This window comes from Amphiprion ocellaris, chromosome 23 (genome assembly GCF_022539595.1).
Source record: "Amphiprion ocellaris isolate individual 3 ecotype Okinawa chromosome 23, ASM2253959v1, whole genome shotgun sequence".
In the NCBI taxonomy this organism is placed as follows: Eukaryota; Metazoa; Chordata; class Actinopteri; family Pomacentridae; genus Amphiprion; species Amphiprion ocellaris.
Genome location: NC_072788.1, coordinates 1,848,794 through 1,875,295, shown reverse-complemented (window position 1 = coordinate 1,875,295; position 26,502 = coordinate 1,848,794). Strand labels below are relative to the sequence as shown.

At 39.3% G+C, this 26,502-nt stretch overlaps 1 protein-coding gene across 1 annotated transcript; it reads right to left on the bottom strand.

The window, feature by feature from the left end:
* On the bottom strand, positions 1-25,510 carry otud4 (OTU deubiquitinase 4). Its single transcript, XM_055007502.1, has 21 exons — positions 25,065-25,510; positions 24,117-24,200; positions 21,191-21,241; positions 21,056-21,102; positions 19,924-19,996; positions 18,043-18,124; positions 16,403-16,565; positions 14,345-14,399; positions 14,158-14,260; positions 12,606-12,670; positions 12,430-12,530; positions 11,434-11,531; positions 11,194-11,356; positions 9,699-9,831; positions 7,159-7,221; positions 6,594-7,041; positions 5,245-6,096; positions 4,821-4,861; positions 2,668-3,325; positions 2,518-2,594; positions 1-1,588 (listed from the first exon to the last, which is right to left on the bottom strand). The coding sequence occupies exons 1-21, from the start codon at positions 25,203-25,205 to the stop codon at positions 1,235-1,237; spliced, it is 3,852 nt and encodes a 1,283-aa protein (XP_054863477.1). The 5' UTR covers positions 25,206-25,510; the 3' UTR covers positions 1-1,234.
* Positions 25,511-26,502: the final 992 nt, after the last annotated feature.

The following is a 26,502-nucleotide window of genomic DNA, read 5'->3' as shown; positions in this document are numbered from 1 at the left end:
AACTGAACCAAAGTTTTATTTATTCATCCACATAGAAAAACCCAGCAGACGGCGTGTTTGTTGCGTACAGCAGTTTCTCAGAAGACAAACAGTAAAAGTAGCAAAGGCACTGATCTCAGCGGAGTCGATCCAAAGAAGAAAAAAAAAAACCAGCAGCAGCACAAAAAACTAAACCTAAACAAACACATGAAACCAGAGCTCTCTCTCCGCTGAGGTTTCTAGCCGCGACACATCTCTAAAAGCTGTTCTCACATCAGATTATCCTCCTGCTTTTAGCCCGCAGCGCTAACAGATGCTGAAATTTGTGTTGCCGTAGCGACGCGCTAAGCTCTCAGTTGTGTCTCATTCGAGAAAGTCAGACATTTGGCTTCCTTTTAAAGGGAATTTTTTTGCTCAGCTTCAAAGAGAGCGAGGTGAGAAGACCAACAGCGCTCTCATGTCCTAAATATGAAAAGAAGAAGCAGGAAACAGTTAGGTTAGCTTAGCATAAAGATGCCAAAAGGTAACAAAATCCACCTACAAACACAACCAAACGTCAACATTAAAACATCAGAGCTCAGCCGTTTAAAAAAAATGCTCAATCTAAGCTAACTGGCCGTTTAATCTGAAGCCTGGGCTGTTTTCCATCTTTATGCTAAGCTAACTCGCTGTTTGCTTGATGAATGCAAAGGTTAAAGTATATAAATAAATGTATGGCTTTAAGCATTCAACATTTATGCTACGCTGACTGACTGAAGTAAAAACCTGGATGGTCAGAAATACATTTGGCTTCGTTTTGTCAGATGAATTTTGCTAAGCTAACAAGATGCTAGCTATAAAAACATCAGACAGGCACTAAAGCAACAACCTGTGAAGAAATTTGTAAATTTTTTATCTCAAATGTCGACATGGAGGCAAAATTTATTGTTTATAATCCTGAAAACGAGCTTTAAATGTGTTTTAAATCCAGAGATGCTAACATGCTATGCTAATTAGCGCACCAAACATTACAAATTCCAACATAGTGTTTGTGTTTAAGATTCTGAGGCTTTAAAATACGGCGACGGTGTTTCCTGAACGTGACGCAGGCGAGGACACGATGCGTTCGAGGACACGATGCGTTCGAGGACAAAGAAGCGTCCGTGTTTCTTCTCGGAGACCAAAAGACTCAGCAAAAACAATCCAATCAGCTCTCTGGTGACAAAGAAAAAAAAAAAATCAACTTCTTATGTCCTCTCCTCTCATTGGCTGAGAGTTAGTAGCTCCTCTCTTGGCCCCGCCCCCTCGGGGAGGAGCTGTACTGTCCCGCTCCAAGCTCCACCCCGGGCCTCCTCCTGTAGCCCCCCCGGCTTCGGCCTCCTCCTCTGTAGCTCCTCCTCCCTCTGATGCTCGCAGGTCGGTCCTCCTGCCAGTCGTCCTCCGTGCTGCAGGCCACTGACAGAGGCTCCGCCCCCAGGAAGCTCACCTGTGTGGGCTCTGGGACCCTGAGGGGGACATACGGCTGACGGGGGCCCCGGTACGTAGACTGGGAGGCGGGGCTGCTGCTGGGCTTCCTGGCTGCTATGGCGACGGGGGCGCCCTTAGCGTCAGGGTCTGAAACCAGAGCGAGCTGAAAGAGACGGGAGGCATTTAGGGAACATCGTTAAATCACAGTGTCTATCCACAGTTCAGGGAACATCTGAAAAGTGTAGCAACTAAAGATGCATGCGAGGTGTTTAGGGAACATTGGTAAATCACAGCGTCTATGCACAGTTCAGGGAACATCTGTAAAGTGCAGCAACTAAAAATGCATGCAAGGCGTTTAGAGAACATCGGTAAATCATAGTATCAGTAAACAGTCTGCACAAGAGGCGTTTAAGGGACACTGTAAAACTGTAGCATTGACTGACACGTGTGAGGTGTTTAGAGAACATCAGTAAATCACAGCGTTGGTAAACAGTGTGCACAAGAGACATTTAGGAAACATTGTAAAATGGTAGCATCAACAGGTATGTGTGAGGCATTTAGGGAACCCTGGTAAAGGTATTGTCTACCAATGCATGTGAGACCTTACATAAATAGTAAATACGAACACGCTGCACGTGAGGCGTTTAAGGAACACTGTAAAACTGTAGCATCGACTGATACGTATGATGCGTTCATGGAACATCTGTAAAGTGTAGCAACTAAAGATGCATGTGAAGCATTTTGGGAACACTGGTAAATTATAGCGTCTATCAACAGTCTGCACAAGAGGCGTTTAATGAACTCTGTAAAACTGTAACATCGACTGATACTTGATGTGTTCAGGGAACATTTGTAAAGTGTAGCGACTAAAGACGCATGTGAGGCATTTAGGGAACCCTGGTAAAGTTATTGTCTACCAATAGATGTGAGGTGTTTAAGGAACATCAGTAAATTGTAATGTTTGTGAGGCGTTTAGGGAACACCAGTAAATTGTAATGTTTGAGAGGCATTAACAGAACCTCAGTAAATTGCAGCTCCTGAACATGGCGGTGTGTTCACTGCCCGCTGTGTTTCTGTGTGTCTGGGTCTTACTATGGGCTGGTTGTTGAGGGGGGGGTCCACCAGCAGCACTGCTCTGGTCCCACCGTCTCCTGCCTCCTTTTTCAGGGCTGGTGGGGAAAATAAACAGCGTTAGAAACAGCTCCACCTGCTGGAGGACGGAGAGATAAAAAGTGGACATACTGAAACCAGGAACCGCCGGTCTGTTAGCGTTAGCCACATTAGCAGGACCTTCCAGAGGACCAGGGACTCTGACGCGATCGTGGCCCAGCATCGTGTCCCCATTGGCGGGCTTGATCTGCTTCACGGCCCCCTGACCCATCTGGAGCTCCTCGGGGGCAGACGGAGGCTGATACCCCAGAGACGAAGGGGGGTACGGGGGCACAGCCGGGGGGTACATGGGGTGTCCTGGGCTGTGTCCCTGGGGGTAGCCCTGAGATGCTGGTGGGGGAATCGGGTACGAAGGCGTCATGGAGGAATACCCACCTGTGTATGGGGGGGTTCTGGATGGGGGCATCTGTTGCCATGACAGCGAGGGGCAGGGCATCCTGTGGGGCGGGGGCTGGGTGTTGGGGTACCCCATCGGCTCAGCGAGGTGGGCCTGGTGGTTGTACTGGGGGGGCGCCGAGGTGGGAGGGTACTGGGGGGACGTGGAGGCAGCAGGGTACTGGGGGGGTGGGGATGTGTTGTGGTACTGGGGGGGCAGGTAGGCATCCTGGTGCCTGGTGGGGGGTGGATAGTGGGGGGACGGGGAGCGGGAGGAGAGTTTGGGCTGCATGGCGTGGGCCTGCTGGAGGGGCAGGAGGTACATGTAGGGGGGGATCCAATGCATGGAGTAGGCCTGGGGGGGCAGATAGAAGATTAATGGAAGTACTGAGATAACTAGAACTAATCAAACAAAGCACCAGAGTACGGCTGGTTTTAGGGCTGCACCCGACTAGCCAAATATTCGGTCGTTGCGGTGGCATCCGGATATTTATCTTGAGAGTCGAATATTCGGACTCCACCCCCCTTGTAGGACAATGTCACACGATTGGTATTCATCTCGTCAATTTGTACTCCAACCCCCACCCTCCGCTATTTTTTTCACACGCTTTAATTAAAAGTTAAAAAAATCTTTCTGTGTAAATATTTCATGCTACAACATGGACACCTGCGGTTTATAGACAAGTGTGACTGATATATGTACAAAACTTTTTTCCTTTTTAAATTTAGCGGGTGCGGCTTATATTCAGGTGTGCTGAAGAGTCCAGAAATTACGGTAACTTAATTTTTGGACTGACTGGTTCAATTATAATGATTTATTTACACGTATTTATGTTGTTTTATTCCGTTTTTGTTACAGTTTTCACTCTGTTTGTAATGTGTATCAAGAACCACAGTAAAGAAGTCGAGTCTAGTTGGATGGAGAAGGCTTTCCTTTTCTTCCAAGCATCAGAAGAGTCTGACTTGGGAATCATAATGAAGGGCAAAAAGTTAGTGAATGTAGCACAATCCTAGGTGGCGTACAACCAGAGAATGGAAACAAAGCTGTCTGATAGCGCCATGTGACGACGTATTCATCCGCTTGGACTGCCAACTAGTTCCACGTAACAATGAAACGGCGTAGGCCGTAAACCGAAGACTTCCTGTACTCTGAATCACGGTGTCAGGGTCATTCTGAAACACATTTGGAGTCTGGAATGATATTTAGTTTTGATTATGTTCATAGTTGAGAAAGATTCTTCCTCTCAGTGTTGCTTTACTTATCTTTCTTTTTGTCTGTCCTCCTCTTGCCTCTCAACTGTTTTCTGAACTCAGAGCTGTGATATTTAGTGCCTGCAATGCAGAGACGTCATTGGCTGAGGAGTGTCATGTGGGGTGGCTGAACTCGTACCTAATTGGTCTGTTTGTTCCTGAACTGCTAACCAATGAAGTAAACACTGGAACAGCTGCACCAAATTTAAAACTGCGTTACAATTTACTGACTACAGGTCCAGTTAGTGACCCCTGAGTTAGATTAATAGTGTTCCTTTGCAAATCTTTTTACCTACAGACACGTAAACGACTGTTTTTAATTGAGGAATGTGATCAGAAGTCTTGAGAAAAAAGCAGAAAATACAACCGGACCTCAGTTCTGAATAAAAGAAAATAAACAAAACATACGCTGACGTCTTAGACACCAACAGTTGTTTAGTTTCATAAAGTCTGAAATTATTCAGAATGTGAAGGTAAAACTTTGTCTGGCTTCATTAAATACACTTAAAATATTCTAGATACAGAATCAGCTGCTATTACGACATAAAAAATACTCATTTAACAAACATAACTGATGTTTGTGTTATTTTCTGTCTTACCTTGATACCCAGGTTGAAGAAAAACCTCAGGATGTTGATATCTGCAGAGGAAAGAACAAAATTCAGGTTAAAATTACATTCAATAAAAAACTTTATTCATGATTCAGGTCAAACTGTTGAAGGTTTTGTTTGTCTGATGTGACAATAAACGGAATATTTGGATTTTTTTCTGGTTTCTTCATCCACAAACTGCATCTTAATAAATTCCACTGGATTTAAGACAAACTGAACAACATTATTTATCATTTAAATTTTCTATTCTAGTTTTATTTACCAACATTTTTGTATTTTACATCTCTCTACTAATATTTTCTGTGTTTATTCTCGTGTTCCTGGACTTTTTACGTCCCTCTGGATCAATAAATATGATCGATCCACTGATTAATTAATAAATATTTTGATCTGAGGCGTCTCCTGGACTCACCTCGGGGCAGGTCGTCCCCCATCCTGCTGGACGAGAAGCCTGGAGTCGGGAGCACGTCCCCCTTCTCTCCCTGAGGGAACCCCGGGTACAGGGGGTCCTGGTAGACCTGGGACAGCTGCAGGGGGACGGAGGCGGGGAGGGACGAGAGGGGGGGAGGAGGGGGCGGGGCTTCAGTTTGACTCTGAAGGGGGGAGGAGGAGATGAGACAGAGGGATGGGTGAGGGACCTGGGAGGGGTGAGGAGGCTGGACGTGGTGGAGAGGCTGGGAGGACAGGGGGGCAGAGGACTGGGTCTGGGGGATAGAGGTCTGGATTTGGGGGACAGAGGTCTGGATCTGGGTTTGAGGGACAGAGGTCTGAATGTGGGGGACAGAGGTCTGGATCTGGGCGACAGAGGACTCGGTCTGGGTCTGGAGGACAGAGGTCTGAGTCTGGATTTGGGGGACAGAGGTCTGGGTCTGGAGGACAGAGGTCTGAGTCTGGATTTGGGGGACAGAGGTCTGAGTCTGGATTTGGGGGACAGAGGTCTGGATTTGGGGGACAGAGGTCTGGATTTGGGGGACAGAGGTCTGGATTTGGGGGACAGAGGTCTGAGTCTGGATTTGGGGGACAGAGGTCTGGATTTGGGGGACAGAGGTCTGAGTCTGGATTTGGGGGACAGAGGTCTGGATTTGGGGGACAGAGGTCTGGATTTGGGGGACAGAGGTCTGGGTCATCAGGACTTGGTTTTGTGGTTCAGAACCTTGGTTCTGGTTTTGTGGTCCTGAGGTCTGGTTCTGAGTCTCCTGAGCAGAATTCTGTCTTTGGACCATCTGAGACGACGTCACAGGGACTCCAGGTTTGGGAAAAGAATCTAAAATCAGAGACGACAGAAAGACGAAGACTTTAATCTCTGCTGTAGAAGCATTCAGGTAATTATCGACTTTAACCGGAGCTTCTTATTCTGGATTTAACTCTGAAACTTGACGAAGACGAGATATTTAACAACATTAGCATTGTGCTAGCATGCTAACAGGCTAAATTAATAACATTAACACTGTGTTTGGTACTACTTAGCAAATGTTAGCATGCTAAGAAGCTAAACTACTTATATTCCCGTTAGCCTCAACACAACTCTGCATTTAATGTAAATTAACAAATTGTTAGCATGCTAACAGTCTAACCAAACAACATTTCCATCAACCTCTGCTGTAAGTTGTGTTTAGAATTACGTAGCAAGTGTTAGCATGTTAAAACATCAACTTGTCAACGATCCTTAAACTTTTCAGAAAATATGATGGACAAAAAAACTAAAAAACGTAAATGAAGTATGACAGAAATATAAAGAATGTTTGAAGTCAGATTTCTTACTTGTGCTTTGAGCTGCTGGAGCCTCCTGGAGGAGGGAGGACGGAGGGCTGGGGGAGGAGTGGGGGAGGCAGGAGGTGGGAGGGGAGGACCGGGGGAGGCCCTGAGCAGAGGAGGGAGAGGGGGCGATGGGAGCGATGAAGGTGGGAGGAGGTGAGGAGGAGGAGGCAGGGGGGAGGATGGGGGTGATGAAGGGGGGAGGAGTCAGCGCAGGTTTAGCAGCAGGACCAGCAGCAGGACCAGCAGCAGGACCAGCAGCAGGACCAGCAGCAGGACCAGCAGCTGAAGCATAGGACTGAGAGGACGACGGTTTAATGGAGCTCAGCCAGGTGGGGGTGGAATCAACAGGAGGGGCGGAGTTAGTGGGGTCGGTCTCAGGTGGAGATGAGGTTGGAGGAGGCGGAGTCAAAGATTTAGGAGATGGAGCTCTGACGTCTTCAACCGGACTCTTCTAAAAACAGATTTAGTCTTAGTGGATGGAAAACTGATTTTTGAAATGTTTTTAATGAATGTAAAAATACAAACACTGATATAAATAAATAAATATCTTTATTTACTCTGAACTCACCGTCTTGTTCCTCTGAGATCGTCTCTTCTCTCCTCCCTTCCTCTTCCCTCCTTCATTCTGCGTCTGAACAGAAAAAAAATCATCCTGCATGTTGATGATCCACTCAGCTTAGTCAGGTTGTGTTTAAATCTTTGTTAAATAGATTAGATTCATCCTTTATTGACACTGAAAATTTCCCCACTGTGGGATCAACAAAGGATCGATCTATCCATCCTTTTTGCCGTTTTTGTTGTTTTGTCTTGTTTTTGTTGCTTTTTGTCTCATTTTTGTACTTTGTCTTGTTTTTGTCATTTTGTGTCTTGTTTTTGTTGCTTTTTGTCTCATTTTTGTACTTTGTCTTGTTTTTGGTGTTTTATGTCTTGTTTTTATCATTTTCAGTCTTGTTTCTGTCAGTTTCCTCGGGACTAATAAAGAATCTGTCTAACAAAAACTTAAACATCAACCTGATTAACTAGTGGATCCTACAGTATTATTTTTAAAATAGATTTATTACGGGTGTCCGATATTGGCGTTTTTGCTGAAAACCGACATGTTGATATTGTCCACCTCTCAATTTCCAAGTCCGATATCAACCGATACGATATATGTGGGCTTGGAAATAATTCCAAACCACAGACATATTGTTAGTCAGGCACAGCAAGCTTGTTACTGCAGCCACACTTGCAGGGCTAAAAGTGAAAAATATTCCTAAACCTGAACTTTTTTACTTTCGGGTGGGGTCGGGGTACAATCTAGCTAACTAATAAGAAATGAAGGTATCTACATTCAGAAACTCAGAAAGCAGACTACAGTAATACTAAAAAGGTCAGTAGGTGGTGGTAGGTTCTCCAACTGACTACAACATGGTCCTAATATATCATTTAGCAACTAATCAGTAAAAGACATGGAAAAAGGACATTGATTTATCTTTTAACAATATGTGCACTATTTATTCTGAAATACAACTATGTAAACAGCTACAGTGCAAAAAATAAATAAAATAAATAATATAGTTTATAATGGCAAACTATAGTTCAGTTCAAATAATAACATCAAAACAACATTGAAGTGCTCTAAGAACTGGTAACTTAAATAATCAGAAATAAATAAGAAAACTGAAAATAAACAAATAAAGTTTACTACAGACAACTACACTTCAATTAAAAAAAAAAAACATTTACTGTGCTCCAAGAACTGGTCAGCTATCTATTGCTTCTTTCTTTCTGACATCTTTTACTTCTTCCCTAAGTGTTGAGGCAATGTTCACTTTTCTGTTTGCCAGATGTTGAGTTCCTCTGGCCGCATCATCATAAAAAACATGAACAAGTACATGAAGAATTGTGTCCATGCTCTGGTTAGTGGCTTCGTCAATATCCAATGAAAACACACATTTTTTTGAGCTTTTCAGGAAGACTTTTCTTAAATGCTGGCGCTATGCCATGTGTATTTATGGAACCAGCATGCTGATTTGACACGGACAGTTTTGACAAACCATTTTTATCTTCAGTCAGTTTTTTACACATAGTAACGAGTGGCTGTGATCTGGTGAAGGACAAGCCGTGTTCCGCAATGAACGAGCACATGCGTGTTTTTAAATCACAACCCCGGTCAGTCTGACGTCGGTACCTCAGCGGTGACTGTTGCTCCTGGTAAACGAGTTGTGAGTTTCAGAGGACAGCAGCTCTGTGGGTCTGACTCGTGGCAGCACTTTTTTGCTGTTAGTTGCGTGCATGAAGTTTTTTTTTTAAACACACGGTACAGAAGCAAGCACCAGCCTTCTTCAGTTTTTTGCACCAGCAACCAAAGGGCTTGCTGTCTCTGTTTAACTCTTCCAACCACGGAAAACGCCATTTACTTTGAGTTATGTAAGGACTGGCGTACGTTTGTCCTTCTGTCTATTTGTTGATACACATTACTCAAAAAAGCTGAAGAACGGATTTGTATGAAATATTCAGAGCAGAAATGACACAAGGAACAAGTGATTAGATTTTGGCAGTGATGCGGCTTATAGTCTGGATCCACAGATTTGTTGAAGACTTCTGTGTCACTGCGTCACTGTTACCATGACAACAATGGACTCACCTGCAGCTGGATCTCAACGTCTTTCTAAGCCCCGCCCCCACTCTATTTCCCATTGGCTAGTGTTATTAGTTTGGTTGAGAGCAAAAGCTGCGTTCCCCTCATTCCATTGGTAGATGAACTCGACTGGCAATGTAGTCCTATCTTTGTTTTTTCGAGCCAAACGCCGGCGCCGGATGCTGGAAATCTGGCACGGTTGTTTACACGCTTCAAGACGCAGTTTGATGATGTGATTATTTGCGCGCCGGTAAACGCCGGTGAAATCCCGGCATTATTTTATCCTTTTTCATGATAGACAAAAAAAAACGATAATGATATTGACCAATAATGCATTTTTATGCCAATATTGGTCTGATAATATCGGTGGGCTGATATTATCGGACATCCCTAAGATTTACCTGTGTTTACCTGTTGCAGCAGTGTTTACAGGTATATATGCCTCCACACAAGAAATAAAACCCCGCTGCTGCCCCTGAACTCACCCCGAGGGCAGGGAAGCTGAGTTCGTCTCTCAGCTGGATCTCCACCAGAGCCACGTTCCTCTCCTCCTCCTCTTTGGCCAATCGCTGCTCCTCTGTCAGACCGAATGCCGACTCCGCTGAGCTCACAGACTTCCTGCAAGAAAGTTTATTAAATATGAGCTCCAACATGTACAGGCGTGTTTCTGTCCTAAAGGTCTTAAAAGACATAAAAACTGCAAAATGACTTGAAGATTTTCCAAAATGACTCAAAGATGTGCAAAATTGATTAAAAAAATATTCAGAATTGACCTAAAATTATTTTAAACGTGTCCAAAATGACAAGAGATGTGTCCTTAATGATAAAAAAAATTGTCAAAATGCCTTTCGTCAAGTATATAGTTGCAGTGATGCCGTGCCGCTATCTCACAATGATACAGAAATCTTTAACAAATCTCCACATTTGTCTAAAGTCTAAAATGACCCAAATTTGACCTCATAAAATAATTGTGTTCTCTAAATGTTGTCAAAAATGAACAAAAATATGTGCAAAATCACTAGAAATTACTTAAATTTGTCCAGAATTTGCTCAAAAAAATCCTCCTTAACTGTTCAAAATCTGTCCAAAATGAGTTAATAGTCTAGAATGGCTGAGGAGGGTAAAAAAAAATACTAAAAATGGGTCCAAAATAATTTTAAAATGTCTTCAAACTATTAAAATTTACTTTAAAAAGTAGGAATTATTCATAGGTACAGTTTTATAAACATTTGTGGTCCTCAGCGGTGGAATTGTAGTAGGATCACAACCAGGTGACCATGTAGCGTTCACTTGTACTCGAAATTACTCAAAAACATGTCTAAAATGACTAAAGAATATCCAAAATAACTTAAAACATGTCCTAAATGACTAAAATGTGTCTCAAATGATTTGAAACTTGTCCAACACGACTGAAGATTGTCCAAAATACCCGGAAATGTGTCCAAAATCATCCAAAAATGGTCAATATGGCTCAAATAATGTCCAAAATAACTTGAAAAATGTCCAAAAAGACATAAAAATTGTAAAATGACTTGAAAATGACTCAAAGATGTTCAAAATTGATTTAAAAAATTATTCAGAATTGACCTAGAATTATTTTAAGCTTGTCCAAAATGACAAGAGATGTGTCTTAAATGATTAAAAAATGACTCAGTGGATACAGTCAGGTACGTAGTTACAGTGACGCCGTGCCGCTATTTCACAATGATACAGAAATCTTTAACAAATCCGTGGATCCAGACTATAAGCCTCATCACTGCCAAAATCTAATCACTTGGTTCTTTGAGTCATTTCTGACCTTCCCTGGAAACTTCATCCAAATCCGTTGGTCTGTTTTTGAGTAATGTTGCCAACAGACAGACGGACAAACGTACGCTGACTGTCACGTATTTCAGATACTATTAAAGTAAACTGACAGATGATGCAGATGTTATTGTTCAGTGTTACATCTTGAATTATTCTGATTATTCTGACACTGACCTGGTCGGTTTAGTTGCCCCCTGCTCCTCTACAGTGGTCGGCGGCGGCCATGAGTGCTGCTTCTGCACACGCCCAGTAGCACCTTGTGCTGTTGCTGTGGAAACAGAGGAAGTTGCTGGGAGGGCTTTCCCTCTTCCTCTTCCTCTACCTCTTTCCTCCCACTCTGAGACAGAAAAAACACGTTTAACGCTCTGCACTTGGTCTGAACAAACACCTCACAGCTGATGATGATGATTCCACCTCCGTGCCCATTGCTGAGCTTCTTGTCCCGGTTGGCGACGGTGCTCCAGCTGCCTCCATCACTGGGGGGTCTGAGGCTCCACAGAGAGACCGTCTGTCTGCACACAACAAACCGGTATTTCAGATTTAGTTGGAGGTCATTAAACACCTCAGGAGTCGTTGTCATGGTGCCCGTTGCTAGTTAAACTCCCACAATGCTCTCTGCATGTAGCCTGAGTGACACCACCTCTGGTCTCTACAGTATAAAACAAAAAGAGGCTCCACCTGGTGGAACAACCAGGAACTACAGCCAATGTATGATACATTTCCTGACGTATGTAGTTTTGTGTGCTGAAAACAAATCCACAATTGGGACAATTTTTCGACTTTTTTTCATTTTGGACATTTTTTGGAAAACTTTTAAGTAATATTCAACATTATTTTGTGATTTTGGACATTTTTGACTTTTTTTGTCATTTGAGACAATCTTTGCATTTAAAAAAAAAATTATATTCAATATTATTTTCAGATCTAGGAAAGTTTGGGATTTTTTTTTCATTTTGGACATTTTTTTTGGAAAAATTTTCAGTAAGATTCAACATTATTTTCTGATCTGGGACAAGTTGTGGATTTTTTTTCATTTTGGGCAATTTTTTGCAATTTATCTTTTTTCAAATTTCAGTAATATTCAACATTATTTTCTGATTTAGGGCAATTTTGGGATTTTTTTTGGTCATTTTGTACAATGTTTGAGTCATCTTAGATTTTTTTTTTGTCATTTTATTTTCCTCCAGGATTTCTGACCTCCTACAGAATATTAAGGAACAGACTGGAGGCAGGAGTTTTGGTCTCTGGCACTGCAGAGATATATCAGATACACTCCACTTTAAAACATAATAATGTATTTGAAGTGAGTATTATCAGTAAAATAGCATCAAATTGGGTTTGATTTGTTATAAAAACACTCGATCCCTCCAGTAAACAGTGTAAATGTTCAGAGTTGTTAGTGTGACCGACCTCCGGCCCAGTTCCTCGATGTAAACTGTCACTGGTCCGTTATTGGGAGGAACCTCCTTGATGGTGGCGCCGTAGCTCCGCCCACTGCCGTCCAGACGCACCTACAGGTGAGACACAAACACCTGGAGCTCAGACTGCACCTCAGGAGGCTGAAGGTGAGGAAGCTCGACACTCACCTGGCAGTGATCTCCGACTGAGAAATGCATCCCAGCAGCGATGCAGTAATCCATCTTCTGCTGGGCTGAAGGAGCAAACAGAGAGTTTATAGATAAATATCTACTGATGATACAGACTGGTGGGAGACAGACAGGTTTCTGTATGAAAACATTATGACTCAGTTTATCGTTTACACATTACAGATCACAGTAGATCTATAAAGGAACAAAACATTTAGTCACAGCTATCTAGAACGATGTGTTTTACTTTATGAACAAACAACAGATGTCAGACAAAAAAAAACAACATAAACGAGACAAAATATTACAAAAATGAGACGCAAAGTGACAAAAAAAGGACAAATATCACAAGCGAGACAAACCCCCCACAAAATGCTAAAAATAAGACAAAAAAACAAGACAAAAAGGAAACACAAAATGACCAAAACATGAGACAAATAACAAAAATCTGACAAAAAAAACAACTAAAACAAGACAAAATATAACAAAAATGAGACAGTGAGAAAAACGAGAAATAAAACAATAAAAAATAGACAAACAACACCAGTGAGACAAAAAAATGACAAAAACGAATAAAGCAAATGAAAAAATATCAAAAACAAGACAAAAAAACACAAGAGAAACAAAAAGGAAACACAAAACGACCAAAACGTGAGACAAACGACAAAAGTCAGACAAAAAAAGACAAAAACAAGACAAAAAACAACAAATACAGCAAAACACAAAATGCCAAAAAATAAGACAAAAAACACAAGCGAGACAAAAACTAAACACAAAACAACAAAAAAAAATGGAGGAACGACAAATAAAAAAAGACAAAAAAAACAACAAAAACAAGACAAAATATTACAAAAACGAGACACAAAACAACAAAAATGACAAAAAACACAAACGAGACAAAATGATAAAAAAATTGACTGACAAAAGTCAGACAAAAAAGACAAAAAACAAAAACGAGACAAAATATTACAAAAATGACACACAAAATGACAAAAACGTGACAAAAAACAACAAATAAAGTGAAATACAAAATGACAAAAATAAGAAAAACACAAACGAGACAAAAAACCCACAAAATAACAAAAACGAGGAACAAAATGACAAAAACATGTGAGACAAACAACAAAAGTCAGACAAAAAAAAACAACAGCAAAAACAAGACAAAATATTACAAAAACGAGACACAAAAGAACAAAGAACAATATAGTATTTTACTTTATGATCTAAACAACTTGTCATGGTCTACAAATGATTTTAAATTTATAATTTTACTAATTTACAATCTGCAGTTAATGACTTGTCTGGAATTTTTACACTTTGAGGACCGGATTGGACCCTCTGGAGGGCCGGATTAAAGTTTTATTGTTGTGGACATTGTATGTTTCTGTCTTTTGCCCTCTCGAATACTGGTGCTGAAACGTGGACAAATATGAATAAAAATCCCCTCAGACAGCTCAGTGCCGGTGTGTTTCTGTGAGTGTTTGCTGACAGCAAAATGCTTCTCAGTGGGATTTCTGTTGTGACTTTTCAGCTCCAGTGTGTTTAAACTCACCTCTTTTGCTCTTCTGCCAGACGTCGTACTCGATGTTCCTCAGCAGAGTTGGGTTCAGAGATCTTCGGACTCTCTCGGGCAGCTGCCGACCTCGACCGCGACCCTGAAAACGCACGTATCATTCTGTGATGTCACTGTCCAGGTAAACAGGTGAGTTTAAGTCTTTAGTTAGAATTGTGTGCTTTACCCTGTAAGTCTGGCTGCTGTGTCTCGTAGAGGTCAAGCTCGTTCCATTTTCCACCCTGAATCACAGAAGACACACATCAGGAGGCGGTTTAAAGACAGAGAAACATGCTAGCAGGTCAATAAGATGTTTTAAAGAACCTGAGACGATAAACGTGCAAATATCAGCGAATAAGTAGGAAAGGAAGAGATAACAACTGATTCAGTTGGTGTGTTTGATATGAAGAACTAGAAAAGTACTCAGACAGCAGTCCTCCTCCAAGGCTGCTCAGTCGTATTGTTTCGCGATGGAGTTATTTATCGATTGCCGTTGGTTCATCTGTCTGTCTGGCTGTTAGCAACATTACTCAAAAACGGACTAACGGATTTGGATGAAATTTTCAGTGAAGGTCAGAAATGACACAAGGACCAAGTGATTAGATTTTGGCAGTGATGCAGTTTATAGTCTGGATCCACGGATTGGTTAAAGATTTCTGTATCATTGCCAGATAGCGGCACAACGTCACTGTAACCATGACAGCCAGTGAACACTACATCAGCTGATTGTGATCCTACTACAAATCCACCGCTGAGGACTTATCAGGACTTATCCATCAGAAATGATCCAAGGAACAACTGATTAAACTGTGGGGGTGTTTCTGAGTCCCATCAATTCCTGCCGCCCGCTACATATTTAGGCCATGCAATTCGGTATTTGTACATAACGTACACATGCATAACACACACCTGTGCTCAGGCCATTTTGTTTGTGGGTACATCTATATTAAACGTTGCTGTGATTTCTGATCATCAGTAACTAATAAACAAATGCTGCATTTCTGACATATGGGGGAATGAGCAGCCTTGGAGGAGGACTGAGCTCTCTGAGTGCTTTTCTAGTTGTCCAGGATGCTTCAAAACTGATCCAAAAATTACTTGAAATTGATCTAGAAATATGGAAGATTTTCCAGAAATGATCTAAAACAATGAAAATTTGCTCAGAATGACATGAAAATAGTCTAAACTGACTGGAAAATGATACAAAATCAGTCAGAATTTCTTTCAAATGATTAGAAATGAGTCAGAATGACTGAAAATTTGTCCAAGATGCTGTAAACATCATCCAAAATTACTTGAAAATGATCCAAAAATGCAGAAATTTTGTCCAGAATTACACAAAAGTTGTTAGAAATGACAAAAATCTTCCCAAAATGCCTCAAAAATTGACCAAAATTACTTAAATCAGAAAATTATTAAAAAATATCAAAAACTAAATGGACGCATTCTATGTTGCTATGATTTCTGATCATCAGTAACTGATAAACAAATACTGCATTTCAGATAACGCCATATGGGGGAATGAGCAGCTCTGGAGGAGGACTGAGCTCTATTGTTTAGTGTTCAGGAGACCCTCTGTGAATAAAGACCTGTCTGATGCTGGTGAGAAGTGAAAGCAGTGATTTATTTGTGTTAAGCCTCCTGTTGTCTTCATTTACGGGCACCAAAAAAATTGTTCCCTTGTCTGAAAAGATCCAAAAATACTGCAAAAAAATCCCCCAAATTTGGCAAGAAAATTCTTGTAAATATTTTCAAAAAATGAGTAAAAATCTTCAAAAAAAAAAAAATCCTAAAAATATCTAAAGTGATTCCATATATATCAGTAAAACTTTTAATATTTTCTTCAAGAACATTCACAAAAAAAATCAACCGAAATCCAGTGAAATTTGCTGGATTTTGGACATCAGAAGTTTCATTGTGAAAATATATTTTTTTCCCCACATTTTCAAACTTTAAAACGGGTCAGTTTGACCCGCAGGACGACATGAGGGTTAAAGTTCAATAAAAATATTCTGTCATGATCAATAAGACAGTTTTTTTGGTTTTTAAAGTTATTTTTTGGCCTTTTGTTGGCTTTACTAGACAGGAAAGTAGAGAGAAGACCTGCAGCAAAGGGTCATGGGCTGGAATTAAACCCAGGCCGCTGCTTCAGGAACTATAGTCCCTGTTTATGGGTCGCCCACTTAACCAGCTGATCTACCTGGACCCCCTAAAACTGGCTGTGATTGGCCGACGTGTCTCCTACCAGAGGGCGTCTCCGGTGTCCGGGTCGGACTCGTCGCTGCTGGCGCAGGCGAACATGTTGTCGTCGCTCAGGAGGTCGGTGGGTCGGCTGGTCCGCTGGCAGAGACCCAGGAAGCTCCGGTCCACCTTAAACACTCTGTCATACAGCAGCTCGTACAGGATGGCTGCAGGACGGACATTTAACGGCAGTTTAGCAAATAAAATGTGGTGTTTAAATCTAGTCTGAAGGTTTGCTGTGAGGTCAATCATCTGGTTGAGCTTCATCATTCAGGTACATCCTCACCTGTACACATGATGTCATCAAACCCTTCATAAATCTAAGCTCTGCTCTAAACCAGTCACCTAGGTGATGCAGCGGCAACTTAGTGGAACATCACGCTAAAAAACAGATTCATCACTGTGTGCTGTTGATGGTAACAGTGAGACTAAAGCGCCCCCGAGAGGTCAAACTGTAGAATACAACATCAGCAGCATGTTTCTATGCTTAGGTATGAACTATCAAAGGACTAATTATCAGTTAATTGCTAGATAAATTCCTCTATTTTCAGTTTGTTTGTGATACTCAAGTGTTTTTTTGGTAATTTTGCAATTTTTGGTAGTTATTTTGTGTGTCTCTCGTCATTTTTTGTCATTTTGTGCTTTTTTGTAGACATGTCTTTTTGTGGTTGTTTTGTGTGTCTTTGTGCTCATTTTGTTTCTTTTTTGGTCATTTTCAGACAGTTTTATGGTCACTTTGTGCCTTTTTGTGGCCGTTTTCAGTCTGTTTGTGATCATTTTAGGTGTTTTTGTGGTAATTTTGCAATTTTTGGTAGTTATTTTGTGTCTTGTCATTTTGTGCATTTTTGTTGTCATGTGTCTTTTTGTTGTTGTTTTGTGTGTCTTTGTGCTCATTTTGTTTCATTTTTGGTCATTTTCAGACTGTTTTGTGGGCAATTTCGGTCTTTTTGTGGTCATTTTGCGCATATTTGTGGTCATTTTGCACCTCTTTATGGTCATTTTCAGTCAATTTGTGGTAATTTTAGGTGTTATGGTCATTTTGTGTGTCTCTGTGGTCATTTTGCAATTTTTTTGTAGCTATTCTGTGTGTCATTTTGTGTTTTTATATGATAATGATCTGTCTCACTGAGTGATTTTGTGTGTTTTTGTGTTCATGTTGTGTCTTTTTGTGGTTGTTTTGTGTGTCTTGTGCTCATTTTGTGTCTTTTTGTGGTTGTTTTGTGTGTCTTGTGCTCATTTTGTTTCTTTTATGGTCATTTTCAGTCCGTTTTGTGGCCATTTTAGGTCTTTTCGGGGTCACTGTGCATTTTTGTGGTCATTTTGTGCCTTTTTGTGATAATTTTAGGTGTTTTGTGCTCATTTTGCAACTTTTTGTAGTTATTTTGTAGTTATAAATGACATTAAATTTCAATTTTACTCAATTGTATACATAATATTCAGAAGAATCTTTCTGTAAAAATGCCATGTGGTGTTAAGTTATAGGCGGCCATGTTGATTTTAGGCCTGAAAACAGCAAAGATGTCATCTATGATACCAAAAGTCTCACAATTATAATTCCATAATTTAGAGTCACACTACTGCTAAACTAACAGATTTGAGTCGGAGCAGCAGACAAACATCTTCTAAACGTAGAGATGAACTCACACTGGCAGACGGCGGCGTTCTTTATGTGGCTGATGGGATAAACGCTGTCGTAGTGATTCCCGTTCAGGAAACACAACCGCACCTGATAAACACAAACAGGAATAACACACGTTATCACACAACTCTGTTCAGTTTCACAAACACATGTAGAATTATAAAACACCAACAACAAGAAACACATTGCAAGCCTCACAAAGAACTAAACATGAGGGGATTCAGTAGTTTTTAAACAAAATACTAACAAATAAATCACTTAACTTTATGTGTATTTTCTGATGTTTTAGATTTCTTTAGTTTTTTTGATTTTGCCCATCATATTTGCAGGTATTCAGATAAATTTCTAGTTATTTAAGGAATATTGTTGCAGTAATATCATCTTATCGCTAATAAACAACCCTCTAAACTCTAAAAAAAACACCAGCCGCAAGTTTGAAAATTATGTCATCTTTAAAAAATTATGAAAACAGGCATGGCAACAGCAAATTTTGATTTCAGCTGAAAATGCTCGGTATACAATCTTCAGGGGGGTCCAGGGGGGCACAGCCCCACTGAAGCCGAGAGGTTTTCAGTAAAATAGAGGTGATTTAGAATGAAAAACATGCATAGAATTACAGAAGACTAGATTGTAATGAATAAGTTAATTTGATGAAAAGTTAACTTACTTTTTCTTCAATATTGTCTCACTGCATTTAGTCCTACAATTTTTACAGTTCTATAGGTCTTTTAACACTATTTACACTGGAGTTCTACACTGGTCACAAAGTCACTTCTAATGTCACAGTTTCCTCTATGGAGTCAGCTGTGTCAGTTTTTTTTACATTTACAGAACACTCTTTAAACACTATCAGGGATTCATTTTGCCCTGAGTCATGAGTCAAATACCCAATGATTTGTTAAATGACTCAAATATTTTACTTATAGTGAGTACTTCTGACTCATGGCTTGATTGTTGTCACTGCATTTAGTCCTACTATTTTTTACGTCATACTTTGAACCATTTTTCACCTTTACCGTCACTTTTCTCTCAAGCCAATTCCATCGGAACTTGTTTTTGACACTTTTATCTATTTCTAGCACCGATGACTCTTGATCTTTCGATAAAAACCTCATGATTCCACCGAAAACGATCCCAATAGCTCAAAATTCCAACACGAACATGCCGCCATGAATTGTAACAAAAGAATGCATCGAGCAATTTGATTGGTCCAATCGTTGGCAGCTAACCAATTTCGACCAATCACAAGGCCTTTTACAATGCAGCAGGAGCTAGACTGGTTCTCTTTGTCTGTTACGCTGCGGGAGAAACGCCGAGCGCTTCTCAAAAACCTGGAGCAAGAGTAACAAAAATATACCTCACCCCCTCTAAAATTTTCTCAACGGATTTGGACGGTTCACAGAAGTGATCAATTTGAAAATTAAAACAGTGGATTTCCGCAGAACGGCGGAAAATTGCCATGCCTGTAAAAAGTTCTAACAGAATTTTCCGATTTTCAACATTCCGATGGTCCTTCAGCTACAAATCTGCAGTTCTGTCGGGAAACTGAACCAAATCTGAGCTTTAAATGCAGATATTTCATCAAAATCACATTATTCTACACGTCTCATTTAAACATTAATCACAAATGAATTGATTTCTTGAACCAGATTTAGCTAAAAAAGTATAATTTTGAGCTCCATGATGTAACCGTGAAGTCTGAAAGGACGAGACAGGAGCAGAAACTAGAAGGAGTTTTAAATTAGTTGGTTGAATTTCTTAGAGTAATCATATTTCTTTACTGGACACCACTTCAGCTCTGTTGTTCTACCTTTTCTCTGAAACTAAACAGCATTTTTTTTTTATTTGTGAACGTTTTAGGACAGAGTCCAGCGGCTGAATCTCACCTTGTCCTTGAAGTTGTTGTCTGTGATGTTGACGGCCGGTTTTCCGGGTTCCTGGAAGATCAAGAAGTCGCTCCTAGAGAGGATGAAGAGGGATAGAGAGGAAGATGAACTGATGAAGGTCTGAGTGAGTCACGAAACATCTGATCATGTGCTAACATAACTACAGGGTTTCTAATCATCAGTTAGCCTTTCAACACCATTAGCTAACACAATGTAGCATTAGAACACAGAGTGATGGTTGCTGGAAATGTTCCTCTGTACCCTCTATGGAGATATTCCATTAAAAATCAGCTGTTTCCAGCTACAATAGTCATTTACCACATTAACAATGTCTACACTGGATTTATCATTCATTTAATGGTATCTTCATTGGAAAAAAATGATTTTCTTTCAAAAACAATAAGGACATTTCTAAGCGACCCCAAACTTTTGATCAGTAGTGTAATAAAAGACAGTGGAAATATAGTAAAAATATAGCAAGAGTACAGTAAAAATAAGGTAAAAATACAGCAAAAATATAGAAAAAATACAGTGAAACTATATTAGAAATACAGTAAAAATACCGAAAAAATACAATAAAAATGCAGTAAAATATTGAAAAATATCAGAAAATATGATAAAAATAGAGTAAAAATGTAGTAAAAATATCAAAAAATATCAAAAAACTGTAAAAATATAGTAAAAATACCACAAAAATATATTTAAAAAAAAAAACAATAAAATATAGCAAAAATGCAGTAAAAATACTGAAAAAATACAATAAAATATAGTATAAATATAGTATAAACATAGTAAAATATATGAAAAACAACAAACCAATGACACTCCCATTAGCCTCAGCTCTACATTGTGTTTAGTGACATTTAATTTCAAACGTTCTGATGCTAACATGCTAATTCTCCACCAGTCCTTGAACGTATCAGTGACGTGCGTTTTAATCGTGTAAATAAACGCTTAAAATACTGATGTTTAATCAAATTTTGTAAACTCTTGTGCAGTTAATGTCATAAATAGTTTATATTTACAGCTAACGGACAAACTAGAGTTTTAGTTCCTTCAATTTCAACCTTTAAGCCAGAATATAACGTTTTAAACTCTACCATCATCCAGGTATTAATGTTTATTGACTCACTTGTACATGACAGCCAACGCGTTGATCTCCACTTCTCCCACCCATTGCTGCAAAACACAGAATGTAGTTTTCAGTCGTGCATCGTAAACGAATAAAAGCAGGTTGTGATACAAACAGTGACAGTGTGAGGTTCACCTGTGGGTCCTGAAGCTTGTACAGGTATTCCTCAAAGTCACCTTCAATAAACTGGAACAGAGAAAGAGAACTTTTAAACGTCCTGATGGTTGTTTCTGCTTCAGTCACACCAACACTTAGGGTTTCTCCTCAAACTGATGGAGGAAATTATTATTTATTCAGCTTCTTTTATTCTGAAAATCACCTTTCTTTATGCCACATCATCGTCCGTTTTCATTTCCTAGATATTAGTTTTACATTCTTTTTACACTGTGTATTTTACTATTTATTTTATTCTATTTCAACTCAGAAAGGAACACCAGAATTTTGTTGTATTTGTCATTAAATTTGTGTCTTATTTTTGTCATTTTGTGTCTTCGTTTTTGTCATTTTGCATCTTATTTTTGTCGTTTTGTGTCTTTTTTGTGATTTTTGTCTTGTCATTTTATGTCCTGTTTTTGTCATTTTGCGTCTAATTTTTGTCATTTTGCATCTTATTTTTGTCATTTCGTGTCTTTTTTTGTGATTTTGTGTCTTGTTGTCATTTTATGTCCTGTTTTTGTCATTTTGCGTCTTATTTTTGTCCTTTTGTGCCAAAAACAAGACACCAGAATTTATTTGAACACTGTAAAAAAAACAAGAACAACTAAATAATTTTCAGATTTCCAGCTGCCCAACTGTCCTTAAACTACTCATCTGTGACACTCTGCTCTGAAAATCGACCAAATCTGACCAAAATTAAAGCTTAAAATGATTATATTTAATTTAAATCGCATTATTTTACACATCTCATGTAAAGTTTGAGACAAACTGCTCGAAACAGATTCTGTAAACAAACTGAAGGACTTTATAATAAATTGAAAAATGAGCCACAGTGAAGAAAAATGTGAAAGAAAGTGTTCAGGGTTCACAGGTTGTCTGGAGAAAATTAGCTAAAACCATCAGGAATGAAGCAATTAGTTGGTCAGCAATAATAAACAAACAAGCAATGACCTGTTTTAACTAAATACATGATTATTTAAAACAGAAACGAAGAATAAGAAAGGATAAAAACACAGATTTAGGGGAGTCTGACTGTAGAAACTATTTACTTCAAACATTATCAGACTTTGGTTGACATTAAACAGCAACAAATTAAACTAAATCTATGAGAGAAAGTGAGTCACAGCTCTGTAAGACGGTGAAGTGCATCCTGGGAAATGTAGTGAAGTCCTACAGCAGAGCGATGACATCACTGACAGATAAACAAGTTTTACTTTTACTTCCGTCATTTAGAATTCACACGAAACCAAAACCTGCAGACTCATCCTGTCCAAAACAGTTCTGACTGCTTCATAACACAATTATTAATCATCATTCTAGATCAGGGGTGTCCAACATGAGGCCCGTGGGCCAAAAGCGGTCCTCCAGAGGGTCCAATCCGGCCCTCAAAGTGTAAAAATTACAGAGAAGACATTAACTGCAGACTGTAAATTAGTAAAACTATAAATTTAAAATCATTTCTAGACCATGACAAGTTGTTTGGATCATCAAGTAAAATACTAGATTGTTCTTTGTTCTTTTGTCATTTTGTTTCTCATTTTTGTAATATTTTGTCCAGTTTTTTTGTCGCTTTGTTTCCTTCTTGTCTCATTTATGTCTTTTGTCTTATTTTTGTCATTTTATGTTTCGCTTTATTGGTTGTTTTGTCTCACGTTTTTGTCATTTTGTTTCTCATTTTTGTAATATTTTTTCTTGTTTTTGTAGTTTTTTTGTCTGACTTTTGATGTCTGTCTCATGTTTTTGTCGTTTCCTCGTTTTTGTCACTTTGTGCCTCGTGTTTTTGTAATATTTTGTTTTGTTTTAGTCTATTTTGTCTTGTTTTTTGTCTGATTTGTCGTTTTCTCATTTTTGTGTTTCCTTTTTGTCTCATTTGTGTCTCATTTTGTAATATTTTGTCTCGTTTTTGTACTATTTTGTTTTGTTTTAGTTTTGTCTCACGTTTTTGTCATTTTATGGCTCATTATTGTAATATCATGTCTTGTTTTTGTAGTTCTTTGTCTGACTTTTGATGTCTGTCTCATGTTTTTGTTGCTTTGTGTGTCATTTTTGTAAGATTTTGTTTTGTTTAAGTTTCATTTGTCTTGTTTTTTTGTCTGACTTATGTCGTTTTGTTTCTCGTTTTTGGCGCTTTATATTTCCTTTTTGTCTTGATTATGTTGTTTGTCTTTATTTTGGTCGTTCTATGTCTAATTTTTGGAATATTTTGCCTTGTTTTTGTAGTTTTTTGTCTTTTTTTGTCAGGCTGGTTTCTTTTGTTTCATGTTTTTGTTGTTTTTTGCTTCCATTTTGCCTCGTATGTGTTTTCTGTCTTATTTTTGTCATTTTGTGCCTAATTTTTGTCATATTTTGTCTTGTTTTTGTTTGACTTTTGATGTCTCATGTTTTTTGTCGTTTTGTTTCTCATTTTTCCTTTTTGTCTTGCTTGTCTTATTTTTTGTCATTTTCTGTTTTGCTTTATTCATTGTTTTTTGCCTATTTTTGCTGTTTTGATCACAAATTAAATCCTCTATGGTTCAGTTCCAGATGACTAAATGTTGTGTTCCTTTGTTGACACTCTGTGATCTGGAAGTTGTGATGTGGAAATGATAAACTGAGGATGAATGTTGATGAAATTGAAATTAATTTTCTTCAGAAATTTCAATTTGTTCATAATGTTTAGTAAAAAGATCATTCCTTAAATATCAACATTTTCAGAATGTACTTTTTTACACTAAAACAAACATTAGGAGTTGTGGTTATTTATAGGTTATTATGCCGTGTGTACAGCTCACCTGTCTGACAAGGGTTTGAACTGTCAGGATTCTGCAGAGTAACGTGTGTTTTAACCAAACCTCCTCTAATGGGACACTAAAAGCTGTCATGGAGCTCGTCTGTTTGCGGTCAGATCAGCTGACCGACTACTCACCGCCTCGTAGCTCTCTCTGTTCTGCTTCAGGAACTCCACACATTTGGCCCGAACTTCAGTATGGAGACTTTGGCAGTGCAGCACCTGGACAGGTGAACAGACTCAGTTAGAGCTCAGAGCAGACGACATGGAAACACCACAGAAGTCCTAAAGCCTCACAGTGACGCTGAAGGTTTAAACCAGGGGAGTCCAACATGTGGCCCGTGGGCCAAAAGCGGTCCTCCAGAGGGTCCAATCCGGCTCTCAAAGTGTAAAAATTCCAGAGAAGACATTAACTGCAGATTGTAAATTAGTAAAACTATGAATTTAAAATCATTTCTAGACCATGACAAGTTGTTTTGATCATAAAGTAAAATACTAGTTTGTTCATTGTTATTTGGTCATTTTGTGTCTTGTTTTTGTCATTTTGTGTCTTGATTTTGTTGTTTTTTTCATATTTTTGTCATTTTGTCTCTTCTTTTTGTGATTTTGTGTCTTGCTGTTCATGATGTTTTATAGAAAGATAATTCCTTAAATTTTAACATTTTCAGAGTGTAGTTATTTGCACTAAAACAAAGGAAACATTAGGAGTTGTGGTTATTTTTAAGTTATTATGCTGTGATTTTGCTGGTCACTGGAGATCAAACTGGGCTGGATGTGAACCTTAACAAAGATGAGTTTGACTCCCCTGGTTTCAACTCAGAGGTCCATTTAGAAAAGTTACGTTTCAAACTATTTCAAGGTGTAAAAGTTTTAAAACGTTCAGAATCAGCTTCAACACCGGGATAAATCAGGAGTTAGAGAAGCTACCTTCCCTCCGGCTAACCTCTTGAATTTCCCTAGGGATTAATAAAGTATCTATATACCTATAAACACAACAACCAGACCGATCCCAACGGCTCGCCTGAGCTCAACAAGCTAGCAGCGAACTAACTTAGCCCGGGCTTTGCTTCACTTCCAGCGCCTTACCTGCTCAGCGACAGCCCGGAACAAGCACGACCCGTCCTTGGCGATCTTCTTCCGATGCAGATCGATTGATTTCAAGTACTCGTCCATGGCTTTCTCCACTCCCCGCTCCTCGTTACTCGGCGCCATCCCACCGACCTCCATGCTAGCGGCTGCTAGCCCGTTAAAGCTAGCTGTAAACTGACGCCGTTCGGACGGTTAGCGGGGAAAACTTTTGACGCCACCGGCTACAACCTGTTAGAACCGCCGCAGAGGACGGTTAAACGCCGGCATGTACGAGCTAAACTGTGTCCGAGGCGGCCACGGCGGCGTCCAGTTTCGTTTCCCAGGAAGACCCGCTCATCCCATCGGGGATATCGTTGCTTCTCAGAAAGTGAAAGTAGAAGACTCAACTTTAGCTCGCAGTTAGCGTCAGGCTAACCGCTACACGCCCCCTTCTTCTTCTACGGTGGCAAGCTCGACGCGATGCAGCCGAACGCTTCCGGTTTGTCTACAAATTAAAAGCCCAGTCAAGTCAGCGTCAGTTATACAAAACAATTCCCGGAAATAAAGTGTTTTCCTGCAGAGAATTAAGATGAACGTTAGAATTCGCCTGCTTGGTTCAAATATTGAGGCTCAGACCCTAAACTGCGATATCTGGAGCGAATTTACCTGAGTAGAAACACAAATATAATAGAATTTATCTAATTCTAATAAATATCCAGACTAAGGCTCTACAGAAACAATAATGATGGAGATCAACCTCATTGATTTATTGAATAAAACTAAAGCTATAAAAAATGTCACTTGTGGTTATGGTTAAAAAAAAGCAAATATATAACTACAGAGTGAATAATTATAATAACAATAATTCTAATAACATTATTTTTTGTTGAACAAGTGTTTGGAGGCTAAATCTAGAAATCTTTAGAGTTTAACCTGGTAACTGCACATTTTTCCAATTATTTCAGAGTCTAATGATAACATAATGCTGATAAAACTGTGCTCTTTGCAACATAGGACCAAACTGGCTCCACAAACTGACTTCAGTTATAATACTTCTTTTTTCTTTATTTTTCTTTTCTTTCCGTTTATGGTGAAAACTAATTCCAGCAAAGAAAATATTTTTCATTTTCTTTCAGCTTTAAACGATAATGCAGTGATGTTGGTTTGTTGAGTTTATGACGTTCCCAAATTAGAACTTTGAATTTGAATTAATGCAGAGTCATTAGTTGTTAGTTAACACAAAAAATAAAATAAATTGCAATGTCTTTCATTGTCAGTAAATCTTATCCCCATACAAGGATATTTTCTTATAAACTGTGATATCAACTCATTTAAAAATACTCCATAAAGGTCAGGACATTTTGCATTGAACACAATGGAATACTTACTTTAGAAAAAAATAAATCCAACATTAAAGGGACTAGAACCACTCAACTAGTGGAATTACAGACTTAAG